Below are 22,888 nucleotides of genomic sequence, written 5' to 3' on the forward strand. Positions count from 1 at the left end.
ATTCTTTCACACACTCTATCTACCATATTGGGAACTGTTGTAATATTGCAGACAAAACGTGTTGCTATAGGTTAGGTCGCATTACCAGCGGGGTTTTTTTAGAAAAAGGGGAAGACGCTGGACGCTGGGTAAAAGGGGAAAATCGAGTGCGAAAGAGACATATTTGGGGAAAAAATAAAAACTGTTCATTTCAATGTTTATAACTCACCTACAGACTTCAGGTTTTTTTTAGAAAAAGAGGCATGTCTCTGACCTTTTTGTTCTTAAACACATGAACAAGTATGATATTAAAGTCAAAGTCCTAAATAAAGTTGCAGGTGTAGATCTAATAATGGGAAATGTTTTCAACTGGGGCCGGGGAACGATGTCAATATTATGATTTCAATTTCATGATGAATGGGTTGACGATCTAGATCTGCTACAGTATTGGAAGGGATAGGTGCGGCAGCTGCCGATTGTCTTCTTTCACTTTTACAATAATCCGACAGTATTAATCGATGTTGATTACATGTACCTACGAATCATGCTGGGTTTCAACGGTTTTTGATGATTCATTCTTAAAAAATGCGTCAATGCAGTTAAATTTTTTCCAAGTCCGAACGTTTTATTTTGTTCGTGTATTAATTGACGAAACACCCTTCTTGCGCAAGATCGGAATCCAGTGAAATAGTCACATGATTAATACGATTAGTTGCCCGGTTTCCATGACGTAATTTAAGAGCTATATATAGAATCACTGGGATTCCCAGATTTGAGTGTTCGTCGGGAGAGAAAGAGAGCGAGATCATTGTACATGGTACAAATTGGACAAGTGTCGACTTCCCAAAAGAAAAAAAACATTTTTTTAAGGGTAAAATATTATATTTTGGTGAAAAATTATATTTTTGGAGGGGAAATGGTATTTTTAGGGGAAAAATTCTGGTAGGGGAAGACGCCGAATATTGGCGTCACTTTCTTAGTAAAAAAAACCCCTGATTACACAAATATTTTCCACATTGTGATATGCGATGTACCCATTAAGTCGATAACGATGTTTTGAGTCGTCAAATATTTACACTGTTAGAAGTCAGGGTTTTTTTTGGCCCGATTTTATAGCCGAAATTCGGCTATGTTCCCAATCCCAAAAAGTATACTTTTTTCCCAAAATGTTGCAAAAAATTCCCAATTTCAAAAAAAAAAAAAAAAAAAAAAATTTTTTTTTTTTTTTTTTTTTTTAGAAAGAAGTCTAATGCGTATTTTATCTCAATTTCAATTCAATTACATCTAACAAAGTATTATATGATTTTGTTCTTTTAATTTGAATAATTATAAAGAGTTATTCCCTAATCAGTGGACTTTTCATGTGAAAAAAAAGGCTAATGAATTTATTTTCCCAATTTCATGAAAATGCCGATAAAATTCCCAATTTCAAAGCCATGGGCTATCATCCCAAAAAGTGGGAAAAAAACCCTGGAAGTTTCAAAATGAAAATGACGGCAAGAATAGTGTGTTTTAATATCAATGTGTTTTTTAGGTTGCATGCAATGGATAAAGTCAGTAGGCTGCCATTCAGGTAAACTTGATGTGTTTATGAAGTTTATTAATTGCTTTCCTTAGTTGGTAACGAACGAAGTCTGTTTAGAGATGTGCACGAAATCTGTTCGCAGATTTGCGCTTGAGTTTATTAAGGGGTGCATATGGACTCCCAGAGCCACCATAGCAAAAATTATCAAAGGCTCTGGGAGTACATTTATATAGCCTAACCGACTCTACGGGTCACTGGATGTTGAAATTTATAAAAGCTTTTGTCATGTAAAATTGCTGTCTGGAATGCAGTCGGTTATATGAGTAACATAAATAATTTCTGGCATAAATAAACACAAACACAACACTTAATAAATGCTCTATTAATACAAATAGGGGCTAATGGCCAGTGTGGGGGAGTTGTTAAGTTGTCACATGGGATGTAACAAATTGAAAATCGATTTATACCTGAACCATTATTGCTAAACGGAGCGAATCTTGTGTGATTCCTTCCTTGCATCCCTTGCAGGAAGCGCGGCTGCTCTTGGCGTATTCGGCTTTGAAACCTAGATCCGTGTGATCGCCCATGTTGATTCGTCACATGTAATTGTAAACAAATAAAAATGCTTAGTTTGCAGAAACCGCGGGAAATAATTTGAGTGGTTACTGATTTTATTGCGATAATAGATCATTCGAAATATATCAATTTTAACCAGTCTATTACAGTACATCCGTGGGTTACACATAACTAAGCGGACTGTGATTTTTTTCAATCGACTTCAAGGATATGACTCTCTTACACACTCTCTCAACTGTATGTTGAGGCACGAACGGCAACTCTGCTAGGAGAATGTCTCTTACACTGCGGTTCATTACATTCATCATGTATGTTGAGGCACGATCGACAACTCTGCTGGGAGAATGCAAGGATATTAAACCCACATTACCAACCTATTTTTATATGGTGATTCAACCGATCCATTTTATCGAGGGTATTTGTTGCTTCGATCGTATGGTCGAATTTAATTTTTCAAGAGGTGTTAGGAACAAACATTTTCAAGAATGGCGTGTCCGTTGTAGTGAAAAATACATCTACATCTACGGTATACTCCCGAAAAATCAAACACGATCATAATTGGGAGACGCGTTGTCAGGGAAACCAGTGTTAGTCAGTTAAGAAAGTGCATCTAAAATCTACATCTACATCATACGTCGACGCAATTACACTTGATTATTACGCGACGGGTGGTGCTAGGTCAAGAGAAAGATATGAAATGATAGGATAGATAGAAGAGATTTGATAGTTAAAAGTATAGAGAGATAAAAAGTTTTGCCAGCTTCGTTTTCTCCTTTTCAACCCAGACCTCTCCGGTTACGGTGGCCGCGGCCGGCACAGCAATGGGAATCCCTAGGGGTTACTCGAAGCTGGGCACCTAACAGTGAATAGAAGGTGAGCGAGGAAAGCCCCTGCTTGAAGGATACCAAGTCAGGGGCCTCTGCGACTGACGCAGGGAGGTGGTTCCAAACGGATATGGTTCGTGGAAAGAATGAGTTCTTGTGGTTAGATGTGGATGTAGACGGCTGGTGGTACTTCTTGTTATGGTCCTTAGGGCGACTTGGGGCTTGTCCAAGGTATTGGTTTGCTGGGATATCCACCAGATCATTGATGATTTTGTACAACAGGGTGAGTTGCGCTTTGGTCCGTCGTGACTCGAGCGTCTCCCACCCCAAATACTCGATCATGGAGGATACGCTGCTGGTGTTGTGGTATCGGTTGGTCACGTATCTAGCAGCCCTCCTCTGTACCATCTCAAGCTTGTAAACCAGGTCCTTTGTAAATGGGTTCCACACTGTGGAGCAATACTCAAGGCCTGGCCGGACAAGAGAAGTGTATGCCGTGGTCTTGACCTTCTCATTGATGACTCGTAGGTTGCGCTGGAGGAAGCCGAGCGTACTGTTTCCCTTTTTCGCCGTGATGTCCAAATGGTGGTTCCATGAAAGGTTTTGGGACAAGGTTACTCCCAGGTACTTGATAGTCGAGTCAGTCTCGGGGATGTGGTCTTTCAGGGTGTAACGGAACATGATTGGGTTCCTCTTTCTGTGGACACGGAGAATGCTACACTTCTCTGGGTGAAAGTCCATACCCCATTGTTTCTCCCATTCGGCTAGCATTATCAGGTCGTTTTGTAGGATCAGGCAGTCTTCTTCCGAGTTGATTTCCCGATAAACCACACAGTCATCTGCGAATAGCCTTACTCTGGATGTGACATGTAGTGGCAAGTCGTTGATGAAGACAAGAAATAAGATGGGTCCGAGGACGCTTCCCTGAGGGACTCCGCTAACGACGGGTGCTGGCTCGGATGTTGCTTCATCAACGACTACCCTCTGCGTGCGATCTGTCAGGAAGGCTTTAATCCACTTCAGGGTGTTATCCCTGATGCCATAGTGGTCGAGTTTGGTGAACAGGCGACTGTGCGGGACCCGATCGAAGGCCTTGCTGAAATCAAGTACAGCAAGGTCATGTTGTTTATGGCGGGCCATGGAATGGATGAGCTCATTTGTCAGCGTCAGTAGCTAGGTTTCACAGCTCCGTCTTCTCCTGAAACCGTGTTGATAGTCCGTGAGGATGGCATGTCTATCAAGGTGGCCCATTATGTTGCTCACAATAATGTGCTCCAGTATCTTACATGCTATGCATGTCAGTGAAACCGGCCTGTAGTTGCTGGCTTTGAACCTTTCCCCTTTCTTGAAAATTGCCGACACATTGGCTGTCTTCCACACGTCTGGTATACTTTCATTTGATAGGCACTTACTATATATAATGTTCAGAAAAGGAGCGCACTGGTCTGCCATCTCTTTGTAGATGCGTGCAGGAATTAAGTCCGGACCGGCCGTTTTTTGTACATTAAGTTTCCTGAGAAGGGCACGTATACCTTCTGTGGTTATGTTTATGTTTGGCATGATGGGTGATGGTTCGCCCTCAGGTGTTGGGATGCTGGAACTGTCCTCCTTGGTGAATACCGAGTGGTACTGTCGGTTTAGGATGTTGGCATTTTCAGTCGGGTCGTCGTGTAATTTTCCTTTATCCTTCAGTGGAGATACCCCACAATTATCTTTCCTTAAGGATTTGATGTAATTCCAAAAAAAATTCTGTTTCGAGTGTTGTTCTGTGTTAGTGGGAACAACTTCAATTAAGTTTTCAATATATCTCCAGTATTCTTGTCTTTCCTGTTTCTGGGTTTCTTTCTTAGCATGAAGGTATCGGCGTCTATCCTTAAGGGAACCAGTAGATTTAAATTTGGAATGAAGTTTGTTCCGTTTTCGATGTAGAGACTTGATTGTTTTTGTGATCCATGGTTTTTGGACTTTGTTCCCTGAGAGAGTCTTTGTTGGGATATACTTGCTGATCAACGACTTCAGTTTGTTCTCGAAAGCCTTCCAAGTGTGGTCGACTGAGATGTTGGCTGTTTTTTTCCGTGAACTCTGGTAGGTAGGCAGACAGTTCATCTCTGAGACTGTCGAAATCAGCTTTCTTGTACAGGTGCACTTTTCTTGGAGGCTTTCGAACTCTCATTGGGCGAAGACTGGATTCTACAAAGATGGCATCATGATCCGCTATGCCAGGCAGTACTCCGCAGCGATTTATGAGTGATTGGTTATTGGAGAAGAAGAGGTCAAGCAAGTTTTCTGTGTACTCGGTGATTCTTGTGGGTTTATCAACAGTTTGGACAAGGAAAGCGTTTTTGGAAATGTCGAGTAGCTGTTGGCACTGCTTCATATTTGTGGCCTGTGGCTTTGGACACTCATTTCCCAGTTTATGTCTGCGAGATTGAAGTCGCCGCCCAGCCATAAGTGAGCTCCTCTTGGTATTCTGAAGAGGCAGGTGTCCAGTAAATCGAGGTATTCCGGAGCTGTATTGGATGGAGGCTGGTAAAATGCTCCAACATATAAGTCCTGGGCTCCCTTGACCATGATCTTGCACCAAACCACCTCACAGTCGCCTGTGGGACTCACTTCTGCTGGCTCATCACTTGCGTATTTGTCGGACACAAGGAGTAATACGCCACCACCATGGGCATCATTTTGTCGATAGCGGCGATATGACTTGAATTGGGGTGGAAAGACCTCAGATGAGCTGACGCTGCTGTCTAGCCAGGATTCGGACCCGATTACTACATCAGCTTGTGTGGAGGCAATCATGTTCTCAAGTTGTGCCTTCTTTCCCGGACTCTTGATGGACTGGCAGTTGATAATAAGAACCCTGAGTGGCAAGTCATAGCGTTTGTCAGATCTAGCGTCCGTGGTGGAGCTATGGAGCCTACGGTTTGGTGACGATGTGGCGTTGGGGCAGCTGAAGCTGATTTCGCTGTCCAAGTTAGAGTTTAGACTCAGATTTTCGAAGCTGTTGCTTGTATCAAACAGTGTTGTGTTGAAGATGCCAGTTGAAAAATTGGGCATACCACACTGGACGCATTCCCAGCTGTAATTTGCTAGTGCCTTAAACACTGTGTCTGGCATGCCCATGCATTCTTGGTGGTACCAACAGTCACATGTATCACAGCATACACTGGGTTTTCCTGTCCACTTGCAAGCTTGGTTACAGATGGCACAAGGAAACTTCAGTCTTCTAGGGCCTGGGTTTGGCTCTATATCCGCTAGTAGTAGGGAACATATATATAGTAAGACCAGACTATTGCGGCATACAGGGCCCTTGGTTTTACCCATGTGAAGTTTCATTCTAGTTATGAACTGTGTTTGTAAACTGATGGCAGGTCTGTCTTGTACGAGCAAGGGCATTGTTGAGGGTATGTTCCCCGTGTGGCATGGACATTTGGTGATTTTACAGATAAGAAGGACTGAAGAATTTAAAAGATAAAGTATTTAAGATATATACAGTAAAGTAAACATATTCCAGAAGTGCAGGGTTAGGTTAAAAATCAAAACAGGGGCTATAACTAAGAATTTAACCTCCCCGAGTCTCGCTTTGAAGGCGTCGAGATCGGTGCTTGATTTGACCAGGTATGGAAGACTGTTCCAATACCTTATAGTCCTAGAAAGAAGGAGTTCGTGTGATATTTGGTGCATAAAAGGTTAAAGGTGCGGTTTATACACATGATTGGGGGATTAGAAAGTTTAAGTTTCTTGTAGGGGTAAGGTGACAGTGGTCCACGTTGTCTAGCTGGTGGTGAGTTTTGTAAAGCATTACGAGGGAGTTGGCCATGCGGCGGTAAAAGGGTGTTCCAATGAAGGGTCTGTAACATATGGGATAATCATTTATGGCATACCGGACTGCTCTATTATATAGACAGGCAGACATTTAATTCAGACTTCAACAACACAGGGACCTATAAAAACAAACATATGTCAAGGATTTTTTCAAAAGGCTCTCTCAATAATAGAAAAATGTTAATCATGTTGGTATCTTTAAAATTGTGACTCTTCAATTCATTGTGTGGTGCATATTTTATTTCAATTTTTACAAATGAAGAATCGTAGTCTTTTTTTTTAAACCACCTTCTGTCCCATTTATATGTGTCTCGCAACTATTTTTAAAAGGCTCCGTCATCACAAGCTCTACACTTAAAGTGATATTATGGGCATCTAACAGTTTATAGGTGTCTTTCGCAACCGTTGTTTATTTTTGTGTTTTTGTTTTACTTCATATACACTTATATTTGTTAATGCAGCATCAACATACTAACAATATCCCGGAATGAGAAAATAATGCATTTGAATATCAACCGTACTTTCGTTTTCCAACGGATCATGCATGTACAATGTGAACCAAAATTGAGTTTTAGTGCAGATTCGTCCATACAACACAACGACATAATTTTGTTTTACGGATCATTTCGGCTTAGAGGACTGGTTGAGTCATGTAAAAAATCGAATAAAACATATTTTTATAAACAACTGGTAGCAAGATGAGTTGCAGATAATTGGTCAGTAACCACATTTTAACTAACTATTTTGACCTGTTAATTCTTTTCAGCTCAATTTAACAGTAAAAATTCCCATAATATCACTTTTACTTGTTTGTATTTTCCCAAATGTCACATTTTTATGAATTGTGTGAAGCACAGTTTATTTGCATTATGAAAAGTCATAACTTTTTAAAAACTGAACAAAGAGTGGCAATTTTACTAGTTGTCTGCATATGTCGGTGGTCTTTTTAAAAGGCTCTTTGATAAAAATCTCTACCTTCAACTTCTAATGTTTAGTCTTTTAACATATTATTTACACATTAATCCTGATTTGCAAATTAAATAATCTCTAACGATTAAAATAATTCATTTAGATCCGCGTCTATGCCTTTTTGTGGGGAAGTTGTTTCTAAAAACTCTGCGAGAACGATTCTATACATAGATGGTGTACTAAGGACAGACAAATGAAGAGACAAACAAACCTGTGAATAAATTTGCACGGTTCAATAAGCATAATTATCTTTTGTTTCAAAAGCTGTCATTATGACTTAATTAATATAGTTATATTACCATACTTCTGTTTTAAATTCATCTTGGTTTATAATTTCAGACCGCTTAAAAGAAGCAAAAGAGGGTCTTTTGCTCTTTAGAGTTTAGACGGAAAGTTAGACCTCGCAAAGGAAAGAAATCATGACGCCAGCGAAACTTACGTGTACAAACCAAAGTCATTTCCACATTTAGAACTGATAATGCTTTCACAACATTGTGGACTTAAAATTAAAAAAGTCACGACGCCAGCGAAACTTACGGATACAAACCCAAGTCATTTCCGCATTTAAAACTGATAATGCTTTCAAAACATTGTGGACTTAAAATTAAATAGTGTTGGCATACATGGGAGATCACAGTTATATGTCAAGGATATTGATACTGATTCAACACCGAAATGTGATTCCTTTCTTTGCATGAGATGTACCTTGAACATCCCAGCACTAAGATGATCTTACTAATTCGTGTCTACTAGATATAGCAGTGGCGACAACAAACTTCACAAACCTTGCCAAAGACCGAAGACAAAAAAATCAATCTGAATTAGTTTTAAATATTAAATTGATTCAATTAAACTGTTGGGTTTTTCACAAATGAACATATTCCAGCAGTGAATATATCTGCTTCACTCAAAAGGGAAATAGCTAAATCAACGTTTTTTTGTAGATTGAAGACAATTCATGTTTGTTTATTTTCCAAATTGTAGTTTAAATAAGCATGCATTTAAATTTTCTTTCAATTATACTGTTATATTGACCAAGGGAGAACAGAAAAAACAACTAAATATTGTTCAAAATCTACTGAGAAAAGCTTAGATTTGTCATTTTTCGGAGAAACTAGCATAATTATATACATGAATAAAATTGGAGAAAAAACGACATTACTCACACATTATATTTTCAGATATTTTTTTACACCTGCACATACTTCGTCTTTTATGTTTCAAAATTCAGTCTCTTTATCAAATTACGTCACTTTATAAACTTGTTTCGTTGTGATATATTGTTGAAATGCTAATTTCTTTTCCTTAGGGTCCCAATATGGTGGACATGCGCATTCTTTTTTTGGTCATTTCGAAAGAATGATTTTTATGAAGTTATTTCCATTAAAGTATTAAAATTCTACTATTCTTTCCTCGCGATATGTAAACCACTTATGATATGAATTCGATATAATAAAAAAAAACATTATATACTTAATTCTTAGAGGGTGGACATGTGCATCTTTGTCGGATCGTTACGATCCAATAATTTTCCGCTCGAAATGTAAGATAATGGTGACCAGATTTAGAATAAAATAAATATACGAAATCTCTTTAGGGAGTACATACACACTATTGTCAGGTCGTTAATTCCTGATGTTTTTTAAGCGAGTTGTTGCGGTTTGATTATTATTTTACTTGTGTGCGTTTCCGCGCGAGATCTCATACGCTAATAGTCCAAATAAGATGAAACATTGTATGCAGTATCTTTATAGGGTAGACATTTGCATCATGGTTACGCATGCACATATGAATACCTTCGTTGTTCTATAAAACATTGATGCCAATTTTCGCAAAGACTAAGCATTCAAATATATCACCAAACATGGATGGACAGAAATTTAATTTTCAGCTAACTAAGTATTACGATAATCTCACCCCCACCCACCAGCCTTCTTTTTTTTATTCAACCAGCCTTCTTGCGCTTTCAATAAGCCACCCGTTATTATAAACTAGCGACCAAGTGTAAACGCAATATAGTTGTAATTCAGTCGGTTGAATTATTAACCATCAATTATTTATATAAGACTCCGTGAAGTTTCATGTACAATTTAGCTAAAATTATCGATATCAACGAAACAATTTCTGTGAAGAGACGGTACGTAGAGGACTAGCAAACCATGGTTTGCATCACCGTCATTGCGGCTTTTATTTATATTCAAATTGTACGAGTAAATGTACAATTTTTTAAAAAGAGATTGTTTGATTTCGTTGGGGATATAAGCATTCTCGCGAAAGTTAAAAGTAATTCATAATCCTGCAAACAAATAATTTATATGCCTATTGTTAAGTAATATAAACCTCATTTCAACCGAAGGAAAATAAAATAAGTCGTAATAAACGTATTGGCCCATTATGTGTTTATCACGTTTCGAAAAAAATGTCTTGAACGCTTTGGTCTTTCGCGTGGTAACTGCTCGCAGACAGCACGATGACGATTACACGACAACATGATAGTATTTTGACGTCAACGATACAGTACGACACGATACTATAACAGTATGATGGCAGGGTCTTAGTTTTTTCTCTGCAGTTTTAGTTAAGGATTCTGTCTTCTCGATATGATATACAATTTGACTCCGTTATCATGGGTAAAACAGATGGTCTCCTGGAGAGCCTCCGTTTATCCGTAAAGCGTCTCATTTATTGTCCCAGGTTCGAGTAAAAAATATTACCAGCATTTTCGCAGTCGGAAGATGATCACCTGTTCCAGTATTGACAGGTAAAGTACCACTGGAGTACGATTCTCAAGCACTTTAGGCTTACGTTTTAACTCATTTTTATAGAGACATAAAATAAAAAGCAAACACAAAGTGGGACTGGTCTAAAAGTTAAATCTTGAAATTTCTTTATTTTCTAAAGAATGTTGTATCCATATTTCATAAAGAATTTGCTACTTAAAAAGGGTCATTAAAACTTAAATTTGAAATAAATGTACGTGCATCTAAAGATAAACAGATCAATATACCTTCTAATAATTTAATAAATATGGACTGCCGATACAATATATGGGGCCCACACGGAACTCATCTGGAGCAACCTAGATCTATGGGACCCGTGTGAAACCCAGCCGCATGTTTGAAATGGTACGCGGATGGCTGCTCACATGGGTCGCAAATGGGTCCAGTATAATTTTTTTGTTGGGATGTCGTTACAGCACTCACTTAACCTTCTTATGTTCTTTAATTACCACGTACACAAACCAAGCTAGATATTCCCAGTACATATACAAACTTTAAGAAGCCGTGGTTATTCATGAATGTCTGGATGTTATACAGCAGGTGCCAAATTATACCGACCCTTACTTCGGTGCATCTCGTGTACTCTAATATTTCACAAACAATATGGCAATCAATTCTGATCTCTGGTTATATAGAAATTACCAAAAATACGCGTGTGGACATGTAGGATCAAACGCACTGAATATCTTGACACGTCTCCAATACAATTTGATAGGCCTTGCTGTTTTTAATTAGGAAATTAATAGAAAATTTGACACATTTATCCATAAATGATCACTTGAACGTACGTCCCCATCCTATATAATGACTTGAAAATATATGAAATCGATCTACAATGGTATGGACACAAACACGAATGTAAGCAATGAAAACGTCCTTTTCCAAAAGCTCAATACAAAAGCTTCTGGCTACAATACTGAATACTATTTGATAACACACAATTACTGACTGCATTCATTGATAAATTGTTGAGTGTATTTAAAATTAACAAATTGGTATAAAATATGTACACGTTGGACATCATTTACACGTTATTTAATGTCTAACTTTTCTCTGAATTTGCGAATTTACAAAGAACATTTACTAAATGATTTAGTGTGCGGCAACGTTCAAGGTAGATGAACGTAAGGCCACCGTGGCCTTCTTGGTTTGAAGAATCGATACATTTTTATTTAGATAAATGCTTCTTGCAGATTTAATAACTTTTTGCATTGACTATTGTATTGCCATATTATCTGTCCGTTGAATGAAGGCATTATTTCTTAACGAAAAAAGCACTACTTAAAATATTGAACGAAAATATTGTCGACAAGAGATTGATATTGACTCCTACAGAAAGAAAAATAAATTATTGTCCGCGTACAACATATTTTAGTTCAACACGGTCCGAATTAATTTCATTTGTATATGTTTTAACGTTAAGAACAAACACCCTTTTCCATAACAGTTATACGACTATTAACAAAACGTGTTTTTTTTAATTAATTTTAATTATATTTAATTTCACTATGGCTGATTTAAGTCAAATCTAAGGCACACGCAAGTAAATTCACAACTGGTTTCACACACTCGTGTTTTTTGTGTGTGAATGTTTTCTACTATTTCCACGAAACTCTATACATGCAAATATTTGTTTTACATAAAATAATTGTTCCAATGTGAAATTAACTTGTAATCATGTGTTTTGAAATGGAATTATAGTTTTCGGGATCTTATTTAGATTCGTTTTTAAATTAAATAATGTGTTGTAGCAGACGTATAGTAGAAGTCTTACACGGTAAATCATGAAAATATACAATTTAGTATTTGCATGAACAATGGGTTTAATATGTATTGAATCATTTAGTCTTAATGAAAAGCTGCAATACTGTTTTAAGCGTATGTATTTAAATAATTATATGATTTTTGGAATAGTCTAAACTAGAACTTTGTCACAGACGTGACGAAATACCCCCACATGCCGCATTGACACAGAATATTTTGGATGTTGTCTTCACAAAAAACAGCGGACACCATGCTCAGTGTTTACAACGCACTAAGTGACCCCGTGACCTGGTTTTTGACCCTGCACGGCCCATGTTCGAACTTGACCTTCACATCATCTAGATACAACTTCTGACCAAGTGTGGTGAAGATCGGATGAAAACTACTTGAATTAGAGAGCAGACACCATGCTGAATGTGTAAAACGTACTAAGTGATCCCGTGACCTAGTTTTTGACCCGGCATGACCCATATTCGAAGTTGATCTAGACATCATCTAGATACAACTTATGACCAAGTTTGGTGAAGATCGGATGAAAACTACTTTAATTAGAGAGCGGACACCATGCTCAATGTTTAAAACGCGCTAAGTGACCCCCGTGACCTAATTTTTGACCTGCCATGACCCACGTTCGAACTTGGCCCAGACATCATCTATAGATACAACTTCTGACCAAGTTTGGTGAAGCTCTGATGAAAAGTACTTGTATTAGAGAGCGGACAGCATGCTGAATGTTTAAAACGCACAAAGTGACCCCGTGACCTAGTTTTTGACCCGGCAAGGCCCATATGTTCGAACTTGGCCTAGACATCATGTAGATACAACTTCTGACCAAGTTCGGTGAAGATCGGATCAAAACTACTTGAATTAGAGAGCGGACACGGATGGACCGACCGACAGACCTTGACTGTCCGACCGACCGACCGACAGACAAGCTCACTCCTATATACCCCCCTAAACTTCGTTAAATGGGGGTATAATTAAAGGGGCCTTTTCACAGATTTTGGCATTTTTTTTAACTTATTCATTAAATGCTTTATATTGATAAATGTAAACATTGGATCATAAAAGCTCCAGTAAAAAATCAAGAAAAAAAATAAAAAAAGGAAAAGAACATTGGTTTCGAACCAGTGACCCCTGGAGTCCTGCCAGAGTCCTGAAGTAAAAACGCTTTAGCCTACTGAGCTATTCCGCCAAGTACACATTCTTGAGGTATTTTATACCTTATATAAGCAATCTTCGTAGTTTCACAAAATTTAACGACAAAAACAGAACTCTCCAAATTATTCAATCGTTTCGCGTTGCAACGCTTTATAATTTTTAGGTTTTAAAATCGTCAAAAGATGCATATAATGGCTATATTAGAGCATGGTTAATGTTCAGTATTACTGTTTCCTCACAAATATCATAACTAAAACGAAAACTTACGAATTTGAAACAACTTTTTTCAATTTTGTCAATTTACCAAAGCGTGAAAAGATCCCTTTAAGTAGTAAAGTAAGTACAAGTTGAATAAAAGAATTGCCTGTCCCGGAATTCGAACGTGCTACCACTAGAGCATGCATGTATTTTATATTGGTTTCATATTCTAAATGCTTTGTTAGCATAACATGTATCATCCTAATTGTGGACCGAAAACCGTTTCAAGCTCTGTATTATTTTACCATGTTCGAATGAAAAATATAGTAAACAACACTTTTTCAGTTGTTTTTCTTTTTTCTTTTTTCATTCAGACATGCTATTGTGCTTGCTTTAACATAATGTTTACATTCTTTTTTGTTTTAAATCTTTGACGAGTATTTGGAATTTTCACATTTTTCCAGATTGTGTATAAGCGCAATTAATTAATTATTATTTTTATTAGGACGATTTTCTCTAAACAACCAACAACTAATGAAGAAATATAACAGTCATACTCACAATTCAGATATGAAGTGAAATAAGGTCATTTCCAGCAGCATTGCTGTTGGACTAGCTCTTTCGCGACGCGGTTAGAGTGTCTGACTACCGCTCTGTAGGTCGTGGGTTCAATCCCTCGTTGGAGCTCGTGATTTTTAACTTTGATGGCGACGAGCAAACGATTCAAAGAGTGGGTGTGAGCTGATTAAAATGTTTTCTGGGTGGGCCATGTGGATGCAAGACAGGCTGTAGCTGGCGTGTCTGCGCCTTGAAACATAAGCGACGCGGTTAGAGCGTCTGAATACCACTTTGGAGGTCGCGGGTTCAATTCCCCGTTGAAGATCGGGATTTTTCTATTTATATACTTCACAAAAAATACTCTCCTGAACGAAAATGAACCGCTTTTAATACACGCCAAATAAAAAGCACAGTCTTAATTACACAAACATATATATCTCGCTTCAAAATTACCGATGAATTATTAACGTTCTCCCTGTTGCCCCTTTCTGATAGTCGGCCACAAGCCTGTCTTTGCATAGTTGCTTGTAATCCATTTTCCGCATGACGTCATTTCCGTTTCAAGTGAAAATGTGACCACGAGATCGTCGGCATTTGACTTCCACTGATTCTTCATTGGGATTTGGTTGACACTCACTATTTTGCCTGAAAAAGTACTTAATCATTATTTTTTGCATGTTGCCAATAATATAATTATAGGTGCTCCCTAATTTAGGGGCAAAAGCTTAATTATTTTTAAAGCTATTTAAAAATTACAGTGTGATTGTAAAATGTAACGCAATGGCCATTTGCAGCTATTCCACCATGCTTAAGGTTCATGTAGAGGCTTCATTTTGAAAAATAATGGACCCCAAGCATTGAACTCAAATTTGACTAAAGGAAGAGTGCCACATTGAAAATGTATACATATATGCTTTAAAGGATGTTTTTCCTTCAAACTGCTACCAATTTTGTACATCAACGTATCATACCATCCACAAAATCAATCAAAATACAAAGCGATTTTAACCAGGGACCTATACAAACAAAGGGATTAGCAACCTCGCGATATCCCGTTACAGCACGCAAAATAAACCGGTGCGCGAGATCAGGGACCTATACTTTAATCTCGATCGATTGGTCCCGGTGTAGCGATAATAAACCGGTGCGCGAGATTTGATAATCTCGATCGATTGGTCCCTGTGTAGCGATAATGCGGCTACACGATATCGATTGCGAGGGATTTCGCTTATTTAACGCGTTACGTTTTTTCGGATTCAAATTATATTATGTTAAATAAACAAGTACCTATTCGTTTAATTGTTGCGTTGTTGATCTCAAAATCAATCATTAATTAGTCTTATTATTACACAGTATGTCAAACGGGCACCCAATTATCGGACTCTTTGATGAATATTAATTGCCGGTTGTTTCGCCAGGGTTAAATTGCCGTTGTTTATCGCACGTATGTGCATGTACAAAAGACCGGTCTTTTAATAGAATTAAAATGTTACCATGTTTTGTTTAAAATAGCAACATTATCAAGACATGTTAAGTGCAAACAACTCAAAATGTATAATTGTTCTTTTAACCTCCGACGCAGCAAATTTTCGAATGTCATTTTAATATTCATTTGGACTCCCTTAAGTCATAGTGAACGTCGGAATTCATGGAATTTACTGAAAATGTCTTCTAAACATAAAGATTTCCTTTCATGGGATGACGACATAGATTTAGATTTGGTATAAGGTGATTATACTGATGATGAGGCAAACAATAAATCGCAAGCAAGCACGAAAGAGCTGTGCTATATTTGTCCTGTTTGTGGTGCGGAGTATAAAAGTGTATCAGGATTTCGAGGTCATGTCATAAAAAAACATCAACAGAATTTACGAGGTAATAAATATTGGATGCATTTTTTTAGTTCTGCATTTTGCGTACAAACCAAACAAAAAACAAGAAAGGTTTTCGTGTTTTAGTAGTTCTATATATATATATATATACTCATGTTTTATTCGTTTTATTATCATATATATCTCGAACAATCAATATATAAAACAACATTAATAAATCAAATCCTCGCACATGCAAGTAAGATATCCAAAACAGTGGACACATGATACGGTGTAATAATGATGAGACAATTGAATCAGGCATTTACAGTTACTACTAAATAGTGTGTACAAGGGAGTTTAGTGTTTTATTCCTTTAATTATTTTCAAAGAAATGAATATAAAACGTGTTGTAGAATGGTTTTAACAAAATTATGGACAAAGATTTAAATGCAGTTAATAGAACATAAAAGTTTATTCTGACTAAAGCATGTTAAGCTAATTGTCATTTACATTACATTTACAATAACAGCATGCTTTTGAAGTAAATACAAATCATGCATCACTTCGAAAAAAGTTCCTTTTACAATATAAGGAATAAACATGTTTTCGTGAGAATGTTAATATTGTTAATACATAGTGACCTGTCTGTACCAAAGTTCATAAGTGAAAAATATAATTATTAAATGACTTTTTTTAAACAAGAATTACATACATTAATATAAAATTAGGACACATATAACTGCATAAAGTATATACTTGCATTGTTTTTTCATTCGTAATTTTTTTTTTAGAAATATAGAATTGAGTAATACTGACAATGTAAAAGCTGTATGATATACCTCTACCTATGCTACACTTAATTGTAGTTAAGTATAAGTAAAATCCCTGTGTTGACAACCTATACTAAAGCAAAACTATAGTTTATGTATAGCGATATGGTTCCTTAGAGTATATAAAGTACAATCATTTTACTTAGAGAGAAATCTATAAGTAAAATTAATAACTCCATCTATATAAACTAGTTAATTTCATTTATCTATATCCCTACATCGACTATCTATGCGAAAAAAAAATAATTGAAAATTCCACCTCAGGATTTCCTATGCAGACATCAAATTTTAACAGTCTTTCCTATAACACCAGAACATAAGCAACGCGATTGATATGTTGTGGCAGTCCAGTCCATATTTGGTGAGATCTCGGAATGCATTTCCGATGCACATAGACAGAGCACGTAAAATCACTCTTAATTTCAACCGATAACTTGATTGCTGTCAGACTGTCATTTGCGTACAACTGTAACATTTGAATTGAATGCTCTAATTCCTTTACAACGAACTGAGATGAAAAATTTTGCAGTTTAAGTTCCACAGCAAAGTCTGAGAAGGTTGTCGTCTCCACCTCCATTTCTAGAAGCCCTGAACTACATTCCATCACATCAGCTTCAGGCTTATCATTGTTTGTCTCCTGGAAGGAGTCAAGCTCATAATGTGGAGTCTTCATCAATTGAATAGCATAACTATGATCACTTGTGAACTGCACATTTTCACTTTCTGACTGGGTTGAAGAATATGTTGTAGCTTTAATGTTCACCAGGGGTTCACTGGCAACATGGTTTTCTTCCCTTTGGCTGTTCAGATGTTATGTAGTGGTACTTGCGTTTCACCGTAAGGGATCCTCTTTTGCGTTTTCTAGGCATTCTAAAAGCATAAAACAAAACATATTCTAAAAATCAGTTAAATGTTTTCTCCAATGATAAAGAAATATGACCTTTGCAATTTTTCAATTTTTTTTCTAGAGTAATAGTTATTAAATTTATATTTTAAAAAAAATTGGCCAAACATTCTGTGAATGAGAACGATTATATGTCTCGTGTTTTGAGAAAACTTGGCATAATGCATGTGCGTAAAGTGTCGTCCCAGATTAGCCTGTGCAGTCCGCACAGGCTAATAAGGAACGACACTTTCCACTTTTATGACATATTTTGTTGAAATGAAATCTCTTCTTAGCAAATATCATTGAAAATTCCACCTCAGGATTTCCTATGCAGACATCAATTTTTTTTTTCAAAAAATGCATTTAAAATATGCACCATACATTTCATTGAAATGTAACATTGGTACAAACACAAACAATAATAGAGCTTGTATTGATCAATCCCTAAGAAAAAGCGGAGACAAATGTTAATCTCAATTGTTTTTTTTAAATAATTGATTAAGGACTAATATTGTATCATCATTGAGCTTATACAAATCAAGAACTTTGCAAATAATGCAAATAAAATGTACACCACACAATGCACTGAAGTGTACAATTTGCTAATCCTTAGCATGCTGGGAAATTTGTCGTCTGCTAAAGTGTTGTCTGCTGAATTTCTAAAATTAGCAATTTCTTAGATTTTTTTCACAGAATACTTTCAGAATAGCAAACAGTTTGAATCCTGATGAGACGCCACGTTCTGTGGCGTCTCATCTGGGTCCAAACAGTTTGCAAAGGCCTTTAAAGTTTGATTCCAGCGCTGAAAGGGTTACGATACCAACATGAATAATATAGGGCTAGTATTTACAGAGCCTTGGCCCTTACGCAAAAAGCAATGATATATGTATACAAAACTGAAAGCGGTCTAACAATTAAAAAATGACTAAAGTTATATTGTCCTTTAGCTTATACAAAGTTATGAGTTAGTAAATAATGCAAATTAAATGTGAAACACACAATGCATTGAAGTGTCACATATCTAAAGATACCAACATGATTATCATAGGTCAATTATTGACCGAGCCTTTTGAAAAGAGCATTGACATACACATTCAAAACCGAGACTGGTTAAAAAAAAAAAATGCCTAAAATTGTATAATCTCTGAGCTAATACAAAATTATGCCTTTGCAATTCATGTAAATAAAATGTGCACCACACAATTTATTGAAGTGTAACATTTGCAAAAATACCAACATGATCAAAATAGTGCTACTATTGACGGAGTCTATTGAAAAAAGCCTCAACATATGTTGATAACACGTTTAACTAAAAAAATTAAAAAATAACTGAAATTGTATCATCTTGGAGCTAATACAAAATTATGCCTTTGCAAATAATACAAATAAAATTAGCATCACACAATGCGTTGAAATGTAATGTTTGTAAAGATACCCATAAGATTAATATAGGGCTAGTATTGACTGAGCCTTTCGAAAAGAGCCACGACATATGTTGATCAAACTGATAGTGATTACAAAATAAAAAAAATGACTAAAATGGTATTATCTTTGAGCTAACACAAAATTATGCCTTTGCAAATAATGCAAATTAAATTTGCACCACACAATGCATTGAAATGCAACGTTTGTAAAGACACCAACATGATATATATAGGGCTAGTATTGACTGAGCCTTTCAAAAAAGAGCCACGACCTATGTTGATGAAACTGATGGTGGTAAAAAAATAAAAAAAATGACTAAAATTGTATTGCTTTTGTGCTCATTCAAAATCATGAATTTGCAAATAATACAAATAAAATTAGCATCACTCAATGCGTTGAATTGTAATGTTTGTAAAGATACCAATAAGATTAATATAGGGCTAGTATTGACTGAGCCTTTCGAAAAGAGCCACGACATATGTTGATCAAACTGATAGTGATTACAAAATAAAAAATGACTAAAGTTGTATAATCTTTGAGCTAATACAAAATTATGCCTCTGCAAATAATACAAATAAAATTAGCATCACTCAATGCGTTGAAATGTAATGTTTGTAAAGATACCCATAAGATTAATATAGGGCTAGTATTGACTGAGCCTTTCAAAAATAGCCACGGCATATGTTGATGAAACTGAAAGTGGTAAAATATAAAAAAATGACTAAAATTGTATTGCCTTTGTGCTCATTCAAAATCATGATTTTGCAAATAAAACAAATAAAATTAGCATCACTCAATGCGTTAAAATGTAATGTTTGTAAAGATACCCATAAGATTAATATAGGGCTAGTATTGACTGAGCCTTTCAAAAAGAGCCACGACATATGTTGATGAAACTGATAGTGGTAAAAATTAAAAAATGACTTAAATTGTATTGCCTTTGTGCTCATTTAAAATCATGAATTTGCTAACAATACAAATAAAATTAGCATCACACAATGCGTTGAAGTGTAACGTTTGTAAGAATACCAAAATCAATAGTATAGAGCTTTATTTGACCAAGCCTTTTGAAAAAAGCCACGACACACGTTTCTCGGATTATGGAAGTGTAAACAATGATACGCATGATTTGGTGAAAATACCCACCGTTGTTTTATAAGTAAATACAAAGCATAGTCGAAAACAAATGAAACAATAAGATGTATCAAACTCAACAAACCTTTGCAATGAATACTTCTGTGTTGGCAACACTTGGTTAATTTGTACTCTTATTATTTCTCGATTGCTTTGTCACGGTCTCGCTTTGTCAAAATGGCGGCTGTTAAAATTTGCCTCGAAGCGCGAAGTCTCGTTGGGTCGCAAGTCTCGTTCCCTTTTGCGTAACAACGCGATAGCTTGTTCTTCGGTTCAGTGAGTGTCTCATCCCTTTGTTTGTATAGGTCCCTGTTTTAACACTAAAATATACATTATTTTCAAAAATCTGAATCATGTTTATTTCACGTATTTCGGCGGAAAATTATATAACTAGTGAATAATATCGACATTGACGAGGGCTAGTCAATATAAATTGCCGCCTTAAGAGTCTTTTGATGATTTTTTCTTTGGCAGACTCTTGGCGTCAATAGTCCACTCTATCTTTTTAATAGCGAGAGTTTTCCTTCTTTGTCTATATTGATGCGCAAGGAATTTGGTGCGCAACATTCAAGCCCCGATATCAGACAGTTAATATCAACGGATTGCAATAATATTTACATACCTGTGTAGATAATTCATTTCTCAATAATGTTCCGTAAGAATTATGTAATGACTTTTTCAATTTTGCACGCCTGACCAATTTAAATCAACACACTACTCACATTTTCAATTCCAATCGCTGTGCCCGCTGTATACGGCAGGTAGATTTTAATCGATACAGTACAGGCAACGTGTACTTTGACAAACGCCACTCGTCACGGTGTTCATTTTACGGTGTTCGCTTACCAAACGACCCCCGCGATGGGTGTTCAGATCAAATATTCGAATCACCGCGGACCCATTATATCTACCGCGGTGTTCATCGTGTTCGCTAAAAATAAAATAATTAAATATAAACGTAAATTATTGATCCCTTTCATTTAAAGCGGGTATATACGTTTTTGTCAAATATTTATGAATTTATATAAAATGTGTAATAAACTTATTATATATATGTATTTAAATATAAATTAAAATAAAAGTAAAGAAGAACGTGTCGAAAAATGCGAAATAAGCCAGATATTTAATTCTGAAATTTAAAACGGCTGTACAGCCGAATTCGCTAGCATGTAAACCAAACATGTACGATGTGAATCTAAACTTAGTTTAACGGTTTATTTGAATTCCTGCAACGATATCTATTCATACGACACACGAACACTAACTCCGATCCTAATGCAAAGACGAATGCTTCGGTTATTGTAGGAAAATATGTACGTCACAATCGACTCGGGGCGCTAATTTTCTTTGCTGCATTTTATGAAATTCGGCTTTAATGTGTAATTTTTCTTGCCTATTTTGTGTTATTGTAACATATTTTATCAATGTATTACAATTACAATTAAACACATATAAAAATCGTATATCCCGCTTTAAAGCGATAATGAATACAAGTAAATATAGTCTATTTTTATGTACATGATGGTCGAAGGATATTTTAAGTATTTAACGTAATATTATGCGCATCTAACAATATATGAAAAATATCGAATATTATATTTTTTTATTAACCACTGGAAGCAAGACGAGTTGTAGATAATTGGTCAGTTACCATATTTTAACTAAATATTTTGACCAGTTTCCCTTTTTCAGCTCAATTCAACAGTCGAAAATGCGCATAATATCAATCTAAAACATATTGGCGACAACAAAATGCGGTGTGTTCTATCCAGAAGCCCTGGCGGAAAATGTATGGCGTGACAGTGTTGTGCCTAAGGTTAATGAACTTCTTCGCCGCCAGGGTAGAGAGGAGAGACGAATGAGGAGAGATGCGGGCACATCTGCCGACATCAACGGGTACATGGAGGACCTGCACGGCATGCTTCCCGAGATAAACACCTCATGCGACACTTCGCTTCTGTCGCTTCTGAACAACAGCATGTGAATACTTCTACTGAATGTAAATTATGTAAATACTGTATATATTTTTCTGTCGCTTCTGAACAACAACATGTGAATACTTCTACTGAATGTAAATTATGTAAATACTGTATATATTTGACATTCACTGTGCATTTCGAATAAATACCGACTTTATAATGTTGTTGTTATTACGTACATACATGTATATACAGGATTCTATCTATTAAATAATGCAATGTTATATGCTAAGGGGAAGACGCAGGAAAAACAAAAACAAACAATTAATTCAACATGAACGAATATCACGAGTTGTTATCAAATATTCATAACCTGATATGTAAATTTATAACCGGTAACAAATCTTTATAAATAATAACTAACTTGAAAACGAAGGATGACATGGGCTACGTTAGAAAGTAAATATTGATTAGATCAATATAAAATATCTTACATCAGATATTGTTCACAACTCGCCATGCAAAGCATTGAGAACAAGCGGAAATGTCAGCAGAAAAAGTCGGGAAGAAGCACAAAAAGTTACAAACGAACAAAACAACTCTAACGAAAATACCGCATGAAAGAGAATGATCCGGAATATCATTCTCTATATACATGCTATATTTACTAATTTTGAACTTCTTTCAAAGATCTTAAAGAACTTTATTTCAACAAACGAGT

At 36.2% G+C, this 22,888-nt stretch overlaps 1 protein-coding gene across 1 annotated transcript in view; it reads right to left on the bottom strand.

Moving 5' to 3' along the window:
• LOC127872822 (poly [ADP-ribose] polymerase 1-like) overlaps positions 1–2,198 on the bottom strand; it is an 83,320-nt gene extending 81,122 nt beyond the window's left edge. The window contains exon 1 of the mRNA XM_052416238.1: positions 1,972–2,198. Within this exon, the coding sequence (XP_052272198.1) occupies positions 1,972–2,091 (120 nt within the window). The 5' untranslated portion in view covers positions 2,092–2,198. The remainder of the gene's footprint in view (positions 1–1,971) is intronic.
• Between the last annotated feature and the right edge of the window lie 20,690 nt (positions 2,199–22,888).

The sequence above is a fragment of the Dreissena polymorpha genome, chromosome 3 (assembly GCF_020536995.1).
Source record: "Dreissena polymorpha isolate Duluth1 chromosome 3, UMN_Dpol_1.0, whole genome shotgun sequence".
Lineage (NCBI taxonomy): Eukaryota > Metazoa > Mollusca > Bivalvia > Myida > Dreissenidae > Dreissena > Dreissena polymorpha.